The 21,529-nt window shown below is 44.1% G+C and overlaps 1 protein-coding gene across 1 annotated transcript in view; it reads right to left on the reverse strand.

Moving 5' to 3' along the window:
• LOC120812625 (synaptotagmin-7-like) overlaps positions 1-21,529 on the reverse strand; it is a 56,536-nt gene that overhangs the window by 22,579 nt on the left and 12,428 nt on the right. Inside the window, exons 2-3 of the mRNA XM_040168759.2 lie at positions 13,375-13,478; positions 8,486-8,565 (exon numbers count right to left, since the gene is read on the reverse strand). Coding sequence (XP_040024693.1) covers positions 8,486-8,565; positions 13,375-13,478 — 184 coding nt within the window. The remainder of the gene's footprint in view (positions 1-8,485; positions 8,566-13,374; positions 13,479-21,529) is intronic.

Raw genomic sequence — 21,529 nt, forward strand, 5'->3', positions numbered from 1 at the left:
GCCCCGTACGCCCCTGAGACCGGCACTCGTACCGCCACTCGTACCGGCACTCGTACCGGCACTCGTACCGCCACTCGTACCGCCACTCGTACTGCCACTCGTACCGCCACTCGTACCGCCACTCGTACCGCCCCTCGTACCGCCACTCGTACCGCCACTCGTACCGCCACTCGTACCGCCACTCGTACCGCCACTCGTACCTGTGAGGCCACCCTCACCGCTGCCGCCACCTCCCTCTCCTCTCCCAGCACCCCCGCCCTCCCCGGGCTGTCCAGGTGCTGTGGGTAATTGTCCCACAATTTGGGATGGGGTGGGGGGATGGACGAGAACAGGGACTGGTGGGTGGATGAGAGGCTGCTGAAGACTCTGCTGGCGCAGCAGCGTCCGTGGCCGGGTGGGGATGTGCTCCAGAGTGGACGTGTACGAAAGGACTGCCATCCCCAACGCTGGGAGGGCAGAGGAGCAGTGAGGAAAGAGAGCGCGAAGAAGGCTACGGCCGACACAGGACAAGGCGAGCAGGAGGATTGATGGAGTCAGAGGGCACGGAGGAGGAAGAAGAAGTAGATGTAAGGGAGGAACCGGGGAAACACGGGATGCTTTGGTCGGGAGAGGTGTGGTCAGGAGAGGAGACGTAGAAGAGAGGGAAAGAATCATCATAGATGAGACAAGGTGGCACGGGGCAGTGGGGAGACAAAGGGGAGGAAGTTAGGTTGACGCCGGGACAGGTACAGGAAAGTTCATCCAAAAAGGAAGGCTGTTTATTTAGCTGGTGTCTACCTTACTACTGTTATTGTCAACACTTACTTAAACATAATTCTCTTTTTTATTCTTCTGTGGGCTTGACAGTATCCTGTATCATTCTTTTGGTATTTTATTTTACTCACCTAATATATCTTCCTCTTTCTCAGATCACTGTGTAACCCAAACTACAAGAATTAGGTCATGAGAAAGCTATTCACAGCTATTATCAATTAGGTGTAATTTTACTCTGCACTACTTCATCTGAAATAATTCTTCACAAGGCTTTTAGTCTCCATAAATGAAATAGTATGTGGGCAAAACAGCAGAAACAGATGTACAAAAGGAGTCTCTTTACACAGCAACAGAAAGATGGGGAGTGCGATGGGAACGATGAGAGGAGAGACAAAGAAATGGGTTGCGACACACAAACAAAAGAGACACTTATAGCAGCCTGAAAATAAAATCCAGTTATAGACAGGGGGCAAAAAGAAAGATGAGAAGAGGAGGGAATGAGGAGCGAGGTAGTGACGAGCGTAAATGTGCTGTGAAGGAAGCATCACAGGCACGAGGTGCCAAAGGGAGGAGCAAAACAATTATGGGGAACTGAAAATGAACTGCCTCATTTCCAAGCGGCTTAATATAGACCTTAACTTGTGTCATACGTCAAGGCTGGTGGATGCAGTCAGCGGCCAACGTTAGCTCTCATTCCAGCCAAGATCTGAATTAAAAGGGTGGGTTGGGAAAGTGTGAGGCATTATCTCAGTCAGAGTGGGAAAAATAGACTAATTCTGTATTTTTGAAAGCACACTTGCAGGCAGTGCAGTTGCTCACATGAATGAATCAAATCCTCCTGCAGATTGATTCCCTTGCATATTATTGTGCAGCTGACTGGGTCAGTGGAAGGTTTGAGTCAGGATGATACAGGTCGGGAAACTACTGTTTTTCTTCTGGTGCTGACGAGAGTTCACATTCCCCACATGCCCACACTTTTCCGACCCGCTCCCCTCGAACCGATTCATTCTCTGACTGCTGTTGCAGGTAAAAACTTGTAAGACAAACATTTGCATTTTAAAATTCTTTCAATTCTGCTGCATAGTGAAATGCTTTTTCTACCCGGTTCTGAACTCACTTGCTGGGTCTCAATCCTCCGCACTGGACTCTTCACGCTGTCACTGCGATAAGGACCCCCCCCATCATCCCCATGCTCAGTTGCTGCCCCCTTCCGACCCCCTGACACTGCCCAACTGTGAGAGAGAGAAAGTGTGTTGAGGTCCCATAGTCGACAGAAGGTATAGGAGAAAGAGAATAACGACAGGCAAAGGAGAAAAAGACCAAAGAGCGTGAGAAAAACCGACAAAACCACACACACAGTAAAATAGATTGAGTAACCACATGGCTGAGGAGGGGAGACAGATCAGTAGAGTGTGTGAGGAGGCAGGTCTAGTTTTCCAGGCAAGTAAGAGGCAGGAGGAGGAAAAGGTCGGTGTGGAGTCCAGTGTGGCAAAAGAGAGGGAAGGAGGAGAGGAGGGAGGAAGAGGAGAATTTATGAGGTGCCTGTGGAGGACGTCAAACCAGTCACTCCTCCAGTACTACCGCTGCCAGCATTCACTAGTGGCAACAGCATGTGCACGCTAGTTATTACTACTACTCATTCTCTCATTCTTTAGGCATTTGGGGTCTGGGATGTGGAAATACTATTCAAGGCAATTCGATAGTCGCAACTTGGAGCAACTGGAGGACGGCTAGAACTGAAGTGAGCAAATAATCATCTAATTTGGGAAGTCAGTCATGGGGATATTCTGTTAAATACAAGTGCATTTGTATTACAACACCAATTCTACTCAAGATTTGCATGCCATCTGATGCCCACTTTAGCATTAATAACACTAGACAGGAAGTAGTAAAATACCCGCCCCACACAGTAGAAAGGAAACCTTTTAAAATTTACGGAAATGAAACAGTGTTCGTGCTTTAAGAGAACTTGCCAGGTGAGATTCCCACTCAAAGCTGGTTTGATGTTTAAAATGTCACATCTACTCTGAAAGTAGAGATTATCAAAAATAAAGCACAGTAGAGCCCTCTGGTGACATGACTGCATTTCATTAATATGCATAGTGCTCCTTCTCCAGGAGACTCGAAATACGAGGTACAGCAGACGCTGTCGCCTTGTGTGTAAGAACGGGGTTGCTACACATGCATCCCGTCTCTTTGAAGGTCACCTTTCACATTAAATTCTGACCAACTGACCTGACATGTGGATAAGTCATCAATCACGACAACAGCGTGGAACAGAAGCTGTCAACACAAGACGTGGGCCTCATTTATTGAGCACAAGGTGAATCTCTTTGCTATTTATTAAAAGGTAGGGACACATAAATAACAGGAAGATAAATCACAACACATTTACAGGTGTTACGCCTCCACCCCGACCACAGTTTTAACGAACAACATAAACCATATATATATCAAAGTGTCTCTCAATCTCTCTCTCAATCTCTCTTCCAACACAACCTTCTTCCAAGTTCTCACAAACTAAACATTTTATAGAGCAAAGCTGCGCTGGATTGGTTGGAGAAACAGCTGGCCACGCCCGCATCGTCAGCAGCAACTCACCACACCTGTGAAGAACAGACCGGAACAAAGACATGGGGAGGAGAAAACACAAACAGAGCAGCCGGACGTAACAAAGGAATTTGGCGATATTAATCATGTTAGTGAATAAACTTCACTGACAGTAAAAGTAAAAGCTTGATCCAAGATGGCGTCGTTGAAGGCCGCCTCGGTGCTTCGGTGCGCTTTGTTTTTTTGTTGTTTTTGTTGTTAATTATGTTTCCTGCTGCGATTCCCGGAGCTCTTTCACCAGAGATGAGCTCTTGAACATCCGTGGAACAACTCCACCGGAGTTACTTCCAACTTTCCTGCTTTCTTCCGTGGAATTACTGGACATTCTAGTCAAAGGTGCGCTCACCTTTCGTCACGCGGTGAGACGCCGTAGGAGAGGAAAACGGGCCGGCTCGCTGGTGAGACTCCGCAAGCGTGGTTCTCGCTCTCCGCTGCCAGGCATCTTTCTCTCCAACGTGCGCTCACTGTGCAACAAACTGGACGAAACTCAGCTGCTGGTGAGGAGAGACAGAGACTTCTCTACATCCTCCGTCTTGTGCTTCACGGAGACGTGGCTCTGCGGATCGATACCGGACTCCGCGCTCCAGCTGGCGGGCTTCCAGCTGCTCCGAGCGGACCGCGACACGGAGCTCTCCGGCAAGACAAAGGGTGGAGGAATCTGCTTCTGCTTCAACAACAGCTGGTACAACGACGTAACAGTGATCCTAAAACACTGTTCTCCTGATCTGGAAACTTTCTTCATCAACTGCAAACCCTTTTATTCCCCCCGTGAGTTCGCTTCATTCATCCTGGTCGGTGTTTACATGCCGCCGGCGGCAACGTGCACGAGGCACAGCGGACACTTGCCGACCAGATACGGTTGTGGAGCGGACCAACCCGGACTCTTTAGTTATTGTCCTTGGGGACTTTAAGAAAGGTAATCTCACCCATGAACTTCCTAAATACAGACAGTTTATTAAATGCCCCACCAGAGAGGAGAACACGCTGGATCACTGTTACACCACAGTAAGCAGGGCTTATCACGGCGTCCCTCGAGCTGCACTGGGACACTCTGACCACGTCATGGTCCATCTGATTCCTGCATACAGGCAGAAACTAAAGCTCTGCAAACCTGTGGTGAGGGAATTCAAGAAGTGGACCAGTGAGGCGCTGGAGGATCTTCGGGCGTGCTTTGACTGCACAGACTGGGATGGTTTCAGGACTGCTACTGACAGTCTGGATGAGTTCACAGAGGCTGTAACTTCCTACATCGGCTTCTGTGAGGACAGCTCAGGAGTGGGTAAAAGACTTGTACACAGAGTCAAAATACAAGTTTAGCAAGGCGGTGAGAGACGCTAAACGACTGTACTCTGAGAAACTCCAACAACAGTTCTCAGCAAGTGACTCTGCTTCGGTTTGGAGAGGCCTCAAACACCTCACTAACTACAAGCCAAAAACCCCCCACTCCATGAATGACCTCCGACTGGCAGACGAGCTGATTGAGTTCTACTGCAGATTCGAAAGACAATGTCCTGAACCCATCCCCCACAGCTCCACCAACCGGCCCCAGTCCCCCTCCCCTCCCTCCCCCAGCCCATCAGGTGCTCACGCCTCTTCATCTATATCACCTTCCCCTCCCCCACCAGCAACGACCCTCTCTATTCTGGAGAGAGACATTAACCGGCTCTTTAAAAGACAAAATCCCCGTAAGACAGCCGGTCCGGACTCCGTCTCCCCTCACACCCTGAAGCATTGTGCTGACCAGCTGTCTCCGGTGTTCACTGACATCTTCAACACCTCCCTGGAGACATGCCACGTACCAGCCTGCTTCAAGGCCTCCACCATCATCCCTGGGCCCAAGAAGCCCAGGATCACAGGACTCAATGACTACAGGCCTGTCGCCCTGACCTCTGTAGTCATGAAGTCTTTTGAACGGCTAGTCCTGACCCACCTGAAGTCCCTCACCGACCCCCTCCTGGACCCCCTGCAGTTCGCTTACAGAGCCAACAGGTCTGTGGACGATGCTGTCTACATGGTCTACCACTACATCCTCCAGCATCTGGACTACCCAGGAACCTATGCCTGGATCCTGTTTGTGGACTTCAGCTCTGCCTTCATCCCGTCTCTGCTGCAGGACAAACTCTCCCAGCTGCACGTGCCCGACTCCACCTGCAAGTGGATTACAGACTTCCTGTCTGACAGTAAGCAGCACGTGAAGCTGGGGAAACATGTCTCAGCCTCTCGGACCATCAGCACCGGTTCCCCCCAAGGCTGCGTTCTTTCCCCTCGGCTCTTCTCCCTGTACACCAACAGCTGCACCTCCAGTCACCAGTCCGTCAAGCTCCTGAAGTTTGCGGATGACACCACCCTCATTGGACTGATCCTTCCGTTCTCTGGGCTCCATCATCACCCAGGACCTCAAGTGGGAGCTGAACATCAGCTCCATCACAAAGAAGGCTCAGCAGAGGTTGTTCTTCCTGAGGCAGCTGAAGAAATTCAACCTGCCAAAGACGATAATGGTCCACTTCTACACGGCCATCATCGAGTCCATCCTCTGCTCCTCCATCACCGTCTGGTACGCTGCAGCCACAGCCAAGGACAAGGGCAGGCTGCAGCGTGTTATCCGCTCTGCAGAGAGGGTGATCGGCTGCAATCTGCCGTCCCTGCAGGACTTGTTCGCTTCCAGGTCTCTGAAGCGAGCTAAAAAGATCGTAGTCGACCCCTCTCACCCCGGACAAAAATTGTTTGTGCCCCTTCCACCTGGCAGGAGGCTGAGGTCCATCAGGACTAAGACCTCCCGCCACACGAACAGCTTCTTCCCGTCGGCAGTCGGGCTTATCAACAGAGCCGGTCCCCCACTGACTGAGTGTAACATTCCACTGGTCACTCCCCTTCACACTGCACATGCCACTTTAACTGTAATTTTTCACTTTGTCGTCACTCGTCATTTTGTTACTTGTTCGCTAGTGCACTTTATGCTTAATATTTTTTTACTTTTTTTATATTTAAAAATTTTAACTCTAACTTTATTCTCTTGTTTTATACTAACCCATAGCCTTATTCTACTAATCCATTGCATTAGCATTTCGTTTTACCTTATTTTATTACTTGTGCACTGCTGTCTTGTTGTCTATTGTTACACTGTCTACACTGTCACGCACCAACCGCCAAGACAAATACCTTGTATGTTTAACATATTTTGCAAATAAATGTTTCCTGATTCCTGATAAAATAAACATTGAAGTGGTCAGATTGATTTAAGTATGTATAATATGTATCAAAAAATGCTGCGTCAATTCACCACAACGTTGAGATGCCTGTTGCTGACATCCAATATATAACAAGTTTGATATTAAAAAATGATCAGATTGAACTTTGGATCCAATAAATTGTGCTGGTATGGTATGGTATGATTTGATAAATGAGGCCCAGTTCCATTAAACACATTGAAAGCAGCTGATCTGATCTCGACAGAATCTCCAACTGGAGATGATTACCAGCTGTCATTTGGCAGCACAGTATTGTTCTAAGTCACGAGGCTGCCCCGAGTCTCCCCTAGTTAAAATATATATATTTTATGTTTCCTCATTCTAAGTGAATGTCAGAATTTTTACTGGAGGGCATCCAATACAAAAAAAGCATTCATTTGACCAAATACTTTAGTGAAAAGTTCATTTATTTTCTACTGCTGGAAAGACAGTACCTGCTGAAAAACAGCTTATAATAAATGACATTCTCGAAGGTTGAAAAATGAACTTCTCAAACAGAACCACCAGGGTCTAAAGCTGGTTTCCTGAGATCAGCAGCCATCTTCTTCAGGCAGTTTTCAGACAGCGATCCATACATCCAATGCGGTGCTGAGCACGTAGCTACCTCCTTTAGGCAGCCCATTTGACACACAGTCCTCAACAGCTAGGTCTATTAAAGATGACCATTTATCAGACAGCTTTTTAGACGGATGCCTTGTAGCAGGATGTCTACACTTAGAGCCCATTCCGCGTTCATTGGGAGATGGGTGTGACCTTGCTACTGCTATAATGGATTTAAATGCCTACTCAATTAAAAAATGACTTTTATTCCATCAAGTAAAAACATGGTTTTCACTGTCGCCCTATTTCCCCATATGCCAGGCAGTAGGCACAGTTGAAGTGATACAATGACAGTAAACATCGGATATCAGATCGATGGGGGATCAGCCGCAGATGAATTTGGACCACAGGTGAACACTGGTACCACAACTGGTTCAACGGTCAACCGTCCTCAACAATAACCATCTCAGTTCACTCAATCAGGACAGGGAGATACACAGATTACAGATAACGCAAGTTAAAGTAAAGTAGTAGTGTTTGATTTGAAAAAAAAGGTCAGCTTGGGTGAAAAAGGCATTCACAAAAACTTTTCGTAAAGCAATGTGATGTAGTAGAGATAGAGTAGAGAAAGAGAAGGAGAAGCAAGGAAATAATAGGTCAGAACCTGATGAATACATACAGCATGTGATTCATTTCCGGTCATTTCCACTGATGAAACACAATTGAGTAAACATCGAGGAGTCAGGGCACCATCCTCAGCGTGAGCGGTGACAACACATGAACGTATGGACACAAGGCAGAGAGATAAACCACAAACAATCAAAGTAGAAGAGGAAAAGGTGAGCAGAACCAATGACCTCATACTAGCCACACAGCAGGGGTCGGAGCTGTAGCAAAGGGACAGAGCAGGAGAGAAAGACAGTGTACAAGGAGAATAAGTTTGAAGGTGAGGCAGAGTGAGCACACCAATGCCGTTGGGGCCAGTGAAAAAAAAAAGCTAAAATTAAGAGGCTGAGGGGCTCAAGTTAGAATACATTTACATTTGCTCAAAACCAGAAAAGAAAAAAAAGACATTCAAAAATAGCTGAGACAGCACCAGCAGGTTATAAAAGAGAAGTGGTGATGAGAGGCATTTTGTGGAATAAAGTGCTGACATTTCCTGGCGGTGACATGTAGTCGTGGTCCATCGAGAACCGAAAATACCGTAATGTTAGATTAAAATTTATATTAAATGATTTCACAAAGATCACTCACACGCCTCAAACCTTCAGCAATTAAGCAACAGTTAATTATGACCAGATTTATTCTACCCCAACTAGTTACCCGGTGCTTACTTGATGCCTTTCTTTTCCCCACGCCCATGTGCTGAGTCTGGAGCGTCTGCTGTTTCCACTCCTGGTTTATTCCTCTTCCCCTTGAGCCAAGTGGAGGGAGGAGATTGCAGAGAAAGAAGAGAAAGAATAGGTAGCTCAGATTTGTCCTTTGAAGCTCTGTTTTTGCTTCACTGATTTCCAGTGTAAATCCCTCTCACATTATCTCAGGAACACTGTGCCATCAGTCCTTTACCTGATGGTCTCCTGATTCCACTCATCAAAGTCAAATCAAATCTACTGTGGAGAGGCATTTCTGACTATGATTATCATTCGCACCACCCTGAAATTTACATTGCAATGGCTCTTTAAAGTAATCCGCTGGGTAGAAGCCTTTAGAAAGTCTTGCATCAGGCTGATTTCAAAAAGCTTGAGCATGACCTGCTGTAACTAATAATGGCAAATTTAAAGGCTTCAAAAAGTGAGATCTGCTGGGTGCACTAAAAGCACATGCAGTCAAAGCTCATTACAGGTAAAGGTGTTTCACAAATGTCACAATGCAAGTAATTTCTATTGACACTTTGCTACAAGCTGGACAGGTAAGGGTTCCAGCTAAAGATGCCCGGCCTCCCCGGACACCACGCCTGTTTCTTGAAAGTGATGCTCGGATACACATCAAGGAGAGGCGAGGATTCTCCATTCTCGGAAAATGAGAAGGAGGAACATACACTAAGCTGCTACATGGCTTGCTTGGACAATTGGATCCTAAATTTAAAGGCAATTTCACTGCTGGGCTCAGTTGTTGGGGATTGAACATGGAGCTTGGGACTGGATATCACGAACTATACAACCTCCCTGCTTACACTGTCTCATGTCTCTACAATGACTCTTTGTATTAAGCCTTACTAGAACTCAATTGAGGTCTGCTACACGGCCCAAAGAAACACCGACCTCGTAACAGGTTTGTGTGTTTTGTCTTTAGAAGTGTCGGCCTCTGGTTTGCTTATTTAAAAATATAAAATGTAACATTACAGTTCTCTACGTATCTCTTATCTCTCTCTGATTGTCAGCTGTCACTATCACGGCACACCGAATGTTTTGCAAAAGCCTCGCAAGCCAAATGTGATAATGAGACTTAATTGACATTTTGTTTATTTAAAGTGAATTGTATTTAAGTCACAGAATTTCTTGTTGGGCAAGTGGTGTTTCATTTTGCCCTCAGAGCTACGTGACACATCTCTACTTCTGACGTTATTTTAGGGTGACATTGGAACGTAGCCTTTGGGAGAAAAGCCAGTGGGTAAACGCTGAGATGCAATCACCCAAATTAATAAACAGAGTTGACTCAGAGATCTATGTACGATACATGCAATGCTCACAAATAGCAGACGTGTATGCAATGCAAATTGTGCCACAGTTTATGCACTTATCCTTAGTTCTTTATATAATGACTCACATAAACTCCATGACATCCAGACAACACAGATATCATTTTATTATATCTTTAACACACAAGGAAAAAAATCTGCTCCTATGTTGTATAATTGCCACCATTCTGATATAGAGAGGTCAGCGGATGAATAAACACTGATCTGACAGGAACAACACGTTCAACAGCTACATTCAAGAGTTGTATTTGTAACTTGAATACTAATTTAGGAAATAACAGTCTCTTTGTAAGCTATAATAGAGATGAAAGTTTATATACTGAACACATCAGTCCACAGAGAGAGAGAGAGAGAGAGAAAATTTAATAACCGCTCATTGGCTTGACATGCTGGATGAATACATACATGACTTTATAGTTTTGTAGAGTATTTTGAGAACACAAAGCATACCACCAACTATAAAAGCGTTGACATATCTGGATGCCCAGGAGGGATGTATATAAAAAGCACAATCATTTTGCACATTACAATAAATACTCTACAATTTCTGGAGATACTACACTCTTTGAACTTCTCTGAGTAAAGGAAAAGCTAACAAAAGAGGCTCATTTATCATTTAATGCTACAGTGAACATTTCAAAATGGCGGGACAACAGAGGGAGAATGAGCAGGAATCCAGCACAGAAAGTTGGCTAAAAGCAAAGAATAGAAACAAAATATAAAAAAATAAATTAAAGCTGCGTGCAGCGTTGGACGGGTCCTCTCTACTCTGCACGTCGAGGAACCAGCCGGACGGCTAGAGAAGCAATGGCCAAAAACGTGTTTTTCACAGAATTCAAAATGACGGAAAATATAGTTAGGCACATTTGCATACCATGATTGTCTTTTTTGTAGAGGATGTCCAAGAGCACATGTGTGCCAAATTTCAAACTGGCCTAGTGGGGTACATTTTTACCTTTCTAGTGGGCGCTATGGAGACATTTCTTTCTACCCAAATTCAAAGTGCGAATTTTGTTCCCAAAATATCAAAATTTTCACCAGCTCTGATAAGCATGCCAAATCTAACAACTTTTTGAATATGATAAATGCCTCAAAAGGGGAAAATTCCTTAGAGAAAAGAAGAAGAAGAAGAATTCCTTGAAATACAATAGGTTCGTCTACGACTAGTCGTTGCGAGGACCCTAATTAAAGCTGCGAGCAGCGTTGGACGGGTCCTCGCAACTCCGCACATCGGGGCACCTGCCGGACGGCTAGTTACGCAGCCAAGAACTCTTGTGGCCGTCGGACAAAGCATCCGATAGTCAGTTGTCGTTAACCGCGTGGAGCGACCCGGAATGTCATAGATTACCAAACCTTCTCTTAAATCTCATTCACCAGGCTTATAATCAATTTCAGATGTTTTTTAAAAAGGAAACGACCAATAGCTACATGATAATTCCACTTCAGGTTCATAGTGCACATCCCCAAGGGGTCAATCAGGGATAACTAGGACATTCCTATGTACCGTTCCAAAATGAAAGCCACTCAAAATACCATACATGAGCGATTTTCCTTCAAATTCTCCATCGTGGGACTACATTTTGTCAATTTGAGATTAGAATTAAAAGCAAACTATCAATAGTTACATAATCATTTCACTTCAGACGGATAGTACACATCCGCAAGGTGTCACAGAGGGATATCCAGGACATTCTGATCTAATTTTCCAAAATTGAAGCCTCTCAAAATGCTATACATGGACCAAAATATCAATCACAAGACTACATCTGGTCATTTTAAGATTACATTTCAAAGGAAAGAATTAATGTTTACACATTATTTCCACTTCAGGCAGAGACTAAACATTTGACACGTGTCATTCGGTGATAACCAGGATGTACCATTTTAGAAATTAAAGCCTTTCGAAATGCTAGAAAATGGATACTAGAAAATGTGACTTTACTTTACTTCACATCTTTAGGCCCAAAGTCTCATCAAACATGTGGAAATGGGAAAGAATCCGATGATGTGGAGTAGAGTTACAACAGTTTAGTTGTTCTTGGTGAAGGATCAACTTTGCGGTTTCTTCCGGCAAAATATAATTTTTAGAGCTAAGGTCCTCGAGATCACACTGCGCGAATTTGAAAAGAATCGGGTTTAATCCCTGGGAGGAGTTTGGTCTTTTACAACTTTAGGAAATCACGAAAATAGGCCAAAAATAGGCCAAAAAGTGAGATTTGCAATGATTAATTGCAGCGCCCCCTATTCTTCAAATATTCTCAAAAAATCAGGGTGTGTTCACATGTGTCACAAGTTTGGTGAGGGCAGGCCAAATTATTTGGAAGTTATGACTCTTTCAAGATTAAGCCACACCCCTTGCGAAGTTCATTAGCCTATATCTTCTCAAAACAAGAAGATATCAAAACGATTTCTATGTATCGGGGGGGGGCATAGACCCAATAATTATTATTAATTAGGGCATTTGCATATCATGATTGACTTTTTTGTAGAGCATGTCCAAGAGCAGATATGTGCCAAATTTCAAGTCAATCGTTTAAACTGAGCAAAAATTTCTCCAGAGGGAGCACCTCCAGCTCCAGAGCCATTAGAGAGCCATTTTTGTATCCCCAAATGCGCAACCCCAAGAATATCTCAATTTTTCGCACTTCTGATTCGCAGTTCGCGAGTTTTTGAATATGATAAAGGCCTCAAAAGTGCGATTAAAGTGGAGAAATAATAAGAATTTTTCGAAACACAATAGGGCTTCGCCCAATTTTAAGTTGGCTCAGGCCCTAATAATAATTCTTCGAAAAACAATAGGGCGCCGCCCGACTTTCAGGCACTAATAATTCTTTGGAACACAATATGGCCTTGCCCAACTTTCAGTCGGCTCAAGAGTCTACATGCTCGTTAAATATGACCTACATTGCACCATATTGCAAATAATAATAGTAATTCTTCGAAACACAATAGGGCTTTTGCCCGACTTTCAGTCGCCTCAGGCACTAATAATAATTCTTCGAAAAACAATAGGGCTCCGACTGAAAGTATTATTTTCAGTCGGCTCAGGCCCTAATAATTCTTGGAAACGCAACAGGGCTTCGCCCGACTTTCAGTCGTCTCAGAACCTTTATAATAATAATAATAATTCTTTGACACACGATAGGGCTTCGCTCGACTTTCAGTCGGCTCAAGAGTCTATACGCTTACTAAATATTACCCACATTGCACCAAAATTGGAGAGGAGTAGACTATTAAAATGGTCGTCCGCTGCTTAATCATCAGTCAATCATTTCTTTTCAGAATTTGTCAATACAGATACCTGGATTAGACATACTTTGTCTTGTGTGTTTAGCATGTCTTATGCGACCACAGACACATACAGTTTACAGTTTACATTACCAAAAACACTATTTGTCCATTGTGTGTGACAGGTCAAGGCTTAAGACACAGGCTTAATCACGGCAGATAAAGCATTTTAGGGTTAACAACCATAACTACAGTACATTTACCGTCTCTGTTAATGATTCTCACGTTGAAACTCACCAGCTTGCGTTGACACCAACCACAGACACCACAAAGAGCCACTAGCCAAACAGCACACACTGTCACAGCGACGGAGACCAGGAACACGCTGAGGGACACTGAGCCTGCACACACAAAGTACAGTCGGGCAGAAAAAATGAGTGATGCTTTGATTTGCAAACATTGTTAAATATCATTCATTGTGTGTAAAATAAAAACATGGGATTTTGGCAACATCATCTTGTCATAAGGAGTGAGAAATACAATCTCATCACTACCCCCTTCATGCTGGAGCATTTCAATATGCTTTCAATAAGGGCTGTGGTCAGGCATCCCTCAGCTGCACACACATCACTGTCATGGTGGCACAGCTTGTTAACTGGCAGGAAAACATTTATTGCCAAAATATGTCAGACATACAAGGAATTTGATGGTAGTAGGTGCGTAACAACAGACAATGGACGACAGTGCACAAGGAATAGAATAAAATATAATGCTATGGGTTAGTAGTATAAGGCTATGGGTTAGTTTAATAATAAAGGAATACAAGTTAAAGTTAAAAAATAAAGTGCACCAGCGAACAGAAAGTGACAAGTGAAAAGTGACAAGTGACAGAAAAGGGAAGGAGGGAGGAAGGGGGGGACGGGGTGGTAGTGGGCGGAGAGGAGAGGAGGCTCGCTTGACAATACAAGAGAGCTCATGATTAATGGGTATCAGTAGATGCCCAGTGAGAGAGCTGGCTCTGGAAGAGAGTCACAAAAGAAACATAATTTTTTGAGAGTGAATGTGTGTGGGCGTGTGTGTATTTTTGTGAGACAATTCACAGTTGCACCTCTGTGCCGGTGTCTGTTTTAGAATAAAACAAAACTTTTCGCTTAAAATCTATCACTCAAACAGGTGACGCACTTGTAGGGTGAAAGATGGATGCTGAAACTGGTAAAAAAGACAATTCCCCTGATGTTAAATAACTATATATGTAACACACATGCATCATCGCTATGTCTAACTTGGTAAGGACTGAAAAATGCTTCCAACAGAGGGTGACGAATCCCGTAGAAATTGCCTGACTCGTTAAAACTGACGAGTGAGCTGAACAAGCCAATGAACCGTTTGATCAGAAGCCTTCAGAAGTCGGAGCACTGTTGAACTTTAAAGTATTTGTTTTAGGTTTCAGTGGCCGCCTCTTTCATATGAGCATAAAATAGGAAATGGGCTGAGGGTTGGCATTGACGGTGGAAATGAGCTCACTGAGCAGAACATAAAACATCAAGTTGTGCCAAGGTTAGATGTGGACATTTAAGAGTAATGCAGAGGCAGAACTTGTGGGAAAAGCACATGGCCTTTATTACGAAGGGCTCTTAACCCCACAGCAGCTTTAAAGACAACAAACGTTGTGCAGAGTGGGACTGTGCATGTAGGGGATCCGGCCCACATGCAGTAAGCTAAGCCAAGCAGAAAGGGACCAGTCCTCAGGAGTCGAAGAAAATTGCTAATTGGACCGGCGGAACTGGAGCAGCGTCCACACCACATCGTTAAGCTCTGTCTGAGGTGTAGAGGGCAGTACCTCAGAAGATCTGGGTGCAAAGCTTGAAGCCTATAGTCACCACTTCAAAGTCCCCCCTCCCTTTACTGGAGTCTGGATTCTGCTCTCTTTTTATGGACACTCAGCGTGGTTACATGGATTCGAATAACTGGCTTAGTCGGACTGAAATCGAATTATCCGTTTCATGTTAACACCTTTGTCCGACTATGTGCGGTCCGACTGCGATCCGATTAACACCCCTGGATAACTCGATCCGATCCAGTGCGACTATTGCGGTATGTAACGGTGAATCGGATAAGGAACTGGACTTTGCGTCTTTGCACATGCTTGAGATCCCGCCGCCCTCCTCCCTCCCAGGTCGTGACCCGGAAGTCGAAAGAGACTGCTGGGAGCCTGGACGGCAGAAAACAAACAAACAACGCTATGGACAACACAAGAGTCCCTATAGTAGAGCACAACGGCGTAGATTCGGGTGTTCAGTTGCCAACTATCATGAGTAAGTTAATTTCAGTTGCATCACACTAAAACAAGTGCTAGATTCCAGATGCTAGCTGATGCTGTTTGTGAGATGTGTTAGCAGTGCTAATATGTGTTGAAACATGTGTACCTTCCCATAACTTGCAAGGAATTAAATCGACAATGAAAACAACGTACAATCATAAAACGTAAGGCTAACCTGGGTTCCACTTGATAACCGTAACTTTCGAAGCTAACATGGGTGCCACTTGCTAGCTAGCCCTTTGTCTTTGACAAACGTGGAGACCTTCCCACTAACTTGCAAGGAATTCAATTTAGGATGAAAGCTAGTTACAAACGTAATAAAGTGTACATTCCTGTTACGACCCCGCCCTTCATTTGCTTGCTTGCTGGTGGCGGTGTCTTCCAGGGAGAGCGTGGGAGATTGCACACCCCTGTTCCCTGATTACCTCTTAATTGTGGAGAGGATAAAACTCTGGATTTCCCTTCTCCACAGACCTTCCTCCAGGGGAGCGACTGCCTCTGGAGAAGTCACTTTGGCCTACCTTTGTTTAGTTACCCAATTCATACCAATCTTTTCTCTCCCCATTTGGATTATGATTTTTCCCTTTGTTTTGAACCTAGACTTTGTTTTGTTAAGTTACCGTTATTCTGAAAGAATATTTAAACTCTTACAAGTCATTTCATTGTACTTGTTTTCTTTATGTACGGTCGAAACGAGCTGGCCGTAACAATTACATAAACTGTACTTTCTACATTTGTTTTTGCACTATAGTTGAGTTTTTATGTTTCTTTGTCTATTTTTATGTGCATGCAATTTCTTTGTGCGCGTTATTGCGCACGTATTCGCTGTAAAGCACTTTGAGCTGCATTCTTTTGCATGAAAGGTGCTATATAAATTACGTTTTATTATCATTTGTGCTGTACCATCTTATAGATACTACAATGGACCCGGAAGAGACGCTGCTCGGAGGCTCATCTGGAACCTCCTCACCTAGGTCAACTCCACCACTTTCAACTACTCCACTTCGTGCTACAATTACCGATGATCTACATGGTAAATTCTGCAATATTATAACTGCATCAACATATGGGCATCACAAAGAATCTTCATGCCATGCTTTCACTCATCCTGTGTAGTCTAACAAACAGCTGATGTCAAGATGGTTACTACCACATGCCTAATCGGTAGGGATACAACTGACTTTATACCTGCCATTTCTTAAAGGAACAAGGACCCAGCAAACAAGGCGAATGAGAGACGTCGATGTGCTGGTAAACCAGATGCAAGTCATGACTCAACAATGGAAGGAGGACATGGCAAGAAGTGAGGCCCGGGAGGAACGGTTGATCGCCAGCATCCTCCGCAGTATGGTTGAGAAGCTGATGCAGAGAATGGATAACATTCAACCTCAACCAAACACATTCTCACCTCCACCACAACATCAACCACCGCAAGATGCGTATTATGGTTATGGATGCCTTACTTATTTGCACTACCGCCTGAAAAGCACCTTACCGTTCATACAGCACAATTTCTACACTCTACCTCCGTGTGTGTGTGTGTGTGTGTGTGTATATATATATATATATATATATATATATATATATATATATACACAATCAATATTTATATATATAAATATTAGTTTTTTTGTGACATTCAAGGTTTTACCTTTTATACTTGTGTGCTTGTATATCTTGTTTTTCTTGTGTGCTCTTATACCTAGTTTTACTTTTCTTAATATTTCTTATAAATTACATGACATTACATTACAGGTCATTTAGCAGACGCTTTTATCCAAAGCGACTTACATTACACTTTAAACCCATGGCTTTTTCAAATTTTTGCCTGGGGAGAAATTAGGGGTTAGGTGTCTTGCTCAGGGACACTTCGACATGGAACATGGGGCAGTCTGGACTCGAACCACCAACCTTGTGCTTACCCGGAACACCTTCTCTAACCCCTAAAACACTTAACTAAAACTTCTGTGAGTTTATTCATTTGTGGAACGAAACACACATGAACTGTACAAGAATTGTATTTACAAACCTATGACAAACTGGCAATTATGTAATGAAGACGTCTAAAGGTATGGTCTGCTCAGGGGGAAGTTTGCACTCAGATCCTCTGTCCATTTGTATCGTCTGCTTGATTGTTGGCACGACCACCTGGCTGTGGCAGGTTCGATGCAAGTGTAGCCGCTTCCACTGACCAGTTGGGATTCACAACTTCCTTCTCATTCTCACAAAAATTGTGCAATGTACAACAGGTAGCAATCACTTTAGGGCTGAATGTAACGTGGAAGTCACTACGCCTCATCAAAACTCTCCAGCGTGACTTCAGTCTCCCAAACGCAATCTCCACCGTGGTCCTTGCAGAGCTTAAGTAGACATTGAAGGACTCTTGCTCAGGGGTGATGTTTGGGGAATGGGTGTAGCCTTTCATGATCCAGTCTATGAGAGGATACACTGGATCACCCAACAGGAAGTGACCGATTGAGACGCCATCGATTTCTCTTGGTTCCTGGGAGGAAAAACGAAATGGTTGTTGGACTTGCTTACTTGGCCCAGCATAAATAAAACATAGTATACATAAAAACATAATAAAGCCTCTATAAAACATCATACTACTTTAAGCTTGTAACATACCTAGAAATCTCAATAGCTTGGTGGTAGCTCCACTAGTTTCTGCATGAATAACTTTCAGTAGCTTAACTCATTTATTGATCTTATCCATACATAAATGTCTTCAGAGTACGACATACTGAACAACGTTGATTGCCTCAGCACGTTAGCGTCATACAGCATCTTACAGCTGATGGTCCAGAAGCTTAAAGAAAACAATTTGTAAGGTTTTAATGGCACACACGACACACTGTAACACACACGTGAATATATGTAGGACACAGGACACACACACAAACACGCACACGCAGGCCTGAGGTCGCGGTGAATTGAACATATCAGTTAGTAAGCATTCACGTTGCACAGTGCAGACAACTAAATGTCTTTTTTCGTCCACTACGCCTTGGAGGACAGCGGTGTTGGTGCTCGAACAGTCACCTCTGCGGGCTTCATGACTCCTTCCACAATTCCACGCAACTTGTGGAAAGATCCTCGAGTCATGCGAAAGTTCGCTTTCCAGTCCTCGTCATCAAATACGGTCAAAACATCTCTCTCCCAGAAGACTTTGTTTCTGCTCTTCATCCAGAGTGCTCTTCGAGACCTTTGCTGTACAATGGCAGAGTTCAACAATATATTGTTGGTCAGAATTAAATTCTCCATGTACCTTCGGCGATGGCGTCTTCTCTTTGTTATCAAATCAGCCAATAGCGCCATTCGCATTTGCTGTGCTCCTATTAACATCATGCACAAATAGTAGAGGGATGTAGCTTCACCTTGCTCTCCGTTCGCCATCTTTCTCGTAATGTTGATGTTGTTGTTGTTGGTTGTTGGTGGTAGTGGTGAAGCGGTCAAGCGTAAATGGCTGTATCACATCTAGTTGTAATGAAAACAGCGCCAATTATCGTATCGGATATGACATGCTTTCGGCCAATGATTCGATTTATTCACTGCCATGTATATTGGGATAATAGCACTTCCCCCCGAAGGATAGCATAGTCCGACTAAGCAAAGATTCAAATTATACCATCATGTAAACACACTGACTGAGCTCCTCAATGTCCATCGCAGTAATGGGCTCGAAAGCTGTAAACTAAGTCAACCATGACTAACAATATTCCATGTTCAGGGCCGTGCCAATATGCATCCTATTGTATTAGTTGTGAGCGGGGTTAGGATTCACAATGAAGCAGCTTCTCACTGAATTGTTTTACTATACATTTATCTGATGTCTTCTCCTTTTCAGTGTGTTTAATATACTCTAAGGGATTCATCACTAAGCCCTGCCTTCCATAGTTACTGTTGCCATGCCTGTAAAGCTTTCTGTTCTGAGGTTTATTGCCCAAAATTCTTGAGCTGGTTGCTGCCTAGGACAGACCCAGATCCAGCTACGTTGCTGCCTTCGACTTGCCGTCGGTCTCCAACCCAGAGCCTGAGTCTCACTGCTCCGCTGGAAACCAACACTGACACTCTGACACTACACAGCTGGAGACACATCAAAACCACAAAAACTTCAAAATGTCATCTTGCAGTGTAGTTAGGTGTCACAATTGAGGAAGTACAGCTTCAATGTGACACTCTGACAAACTGTGATTTAAGGCTTGAGTGCGCAACAATAACGGCGCAACGTTTTAAAGAAGGAGTAAAAGTAGTGTTTATAGTTTATTTGACGAGTATATTCATCAATGCACAAAATGGTACTAGCCTTGTGAGTTGAGGCAAACATCTTCTCCTGGCTCCTCTGACTTCCTACTCCCCCCACAATGTCCACTTCCAATAACCTACTCGTCGTGCTGTGATGTACAATTGCCTCAATACATTGCTCTGTCCCTTTTACCATCTGCAACCACCAAACCAAAAAAGTAAAGAGAGAACAGTGGGAGGGAAGAGGTACTTATTGAGAAGCAATTTGTGAAGCTTGTGCATATGCATATAGGCCTTGTCCCCCTCTGCCCACATCATCAGCTCACTGCTGTGTGACACCAACCAAGACAAAGAGGCCCCGGATGATCCAGATTTATCATGTGGGTGGCTTTATAATATCTAATACAAGTCAAGTGTATTTGCCTAAGAGAAAAAGGGCAGAGTTGAATGCATTCATGGTATATGTGTTTGTGTGTATGTGTATGTGCTAATCAATTGTGTGCTTTTGAATTCATGTCTAATTTCCATTGTCTCTCTCCAGATAAAATGATCATCCTAAAATGTATCACTCAAAAATGGGAAAACAATTATTGAGGGTGTAATTACAGTATTGGCAGGACAGTGCAACTTTAATTTAATGCCGACTAAATTACAGTGAAGCAGCCGTCGCATCTCCATTATGGTTTTATAAAACACCACGTAACTACACAATGGGCTTATTGTAAGATGTCTGAAGGATTATTCACAACCAAAACTGACACACATCTACCAAGCAAGGTTAATGTGAAAAGTCATTGACACTCAATACCCACCGCCTCTAGCTAGAGGAGAAAGTATTGACTTTCCCCCAAACCACCCATCCAAAGTCATCCTTCTTAAGACTCCATAAAAAAGCCTGTTCTGAAGCCATCCGTGCATATCGGTCGCTGCATCTGTATGCCTCGCTGTATCTTTTTCTTTTTCTGCAAGGGGGCCCCCCCACTTCCTAGGAGTCAAAACTTCATGCTGGCAAACTGACTGCAACCTGCTCACACATGGTGTCAGTACAGATGGTGAGGGGAGGATGCATGACAGCAAAGTTAGGGGATTTAATGAACGCACTGTTTTTATGTTCGTAACAGGCTGTCAAACTGCATGTACACAGCGAGAGCAGAGGTAGAACAGAGTAACCCGTCTATGCATTTGTTCAGTGGCTGCCGGTCTCGTCAACTGGAAAAGTGAATCCCATCTGTCCAGTGGTCACTTCTCGCCCCCAACAACCTTCCTCGTCAGCCGCTGTGCATTAAAGGTAAAGCTCCACTGTGGTCCTCTTTAGTTAAGATGGCTGAGCATGGGCCCCAGGGAGGACATTACATTGGCTCAGTGTCAGGAGGAGATCTAAATACCCTTCTGCTTTCAGAGTCCAGCCGGAAAGACACCACAGAAAATAACTCTCACCAGCCAAAGATACTGGAAGGACAAAATAAAGTAATGAAACATATCCTATAACACATACCAGCTTCCTCTGACTCATGAGTGGGTTTCTTAAAAAAAAACAGATTTAATAATTACTATAAAAATTGGATATGCGTCATGTTCCTCAGGTTGAAGTTTTATTTTTTGTGTGAGGCAGCCCATTGATGTGTTTCATTGTAAAACTGTCAACCTTTCATGGCTGGGCAGACTGAGACATATTGACGGTGCCGTGCAGTATCTTGTATGTGGCAAAATACAGTCAAGGGCTCATGGGAAATATAGTCTCCCACAGCACCGGTCCATGTGGCTTTCACCTTTACTGGGAGCAGCCTGTAATTTTCCCTTCATGCTAATTCAATCACACAGCACCTGATGTCATTTTAGCCGTGCTCCATACTGTAATAGCCCAGTTTAATTCTTACTCACATGCAT

Source organism: Gasterosteus aculeatus, chromosome Y (assembly GCF_964276395.1).
Source record: "Gasterosteus aculeatus chromosome Y, fGasAcu3.hap1.1, whole genome shotgun sequence".
Taxonomy (NCBI): domain Eukaryota; kingdom Metazoa; phylum Chordata; class Actinopteri; order Perciformes; family Gasterosteidae; genus Gasterosteus; species Gasterosteus aculeatus.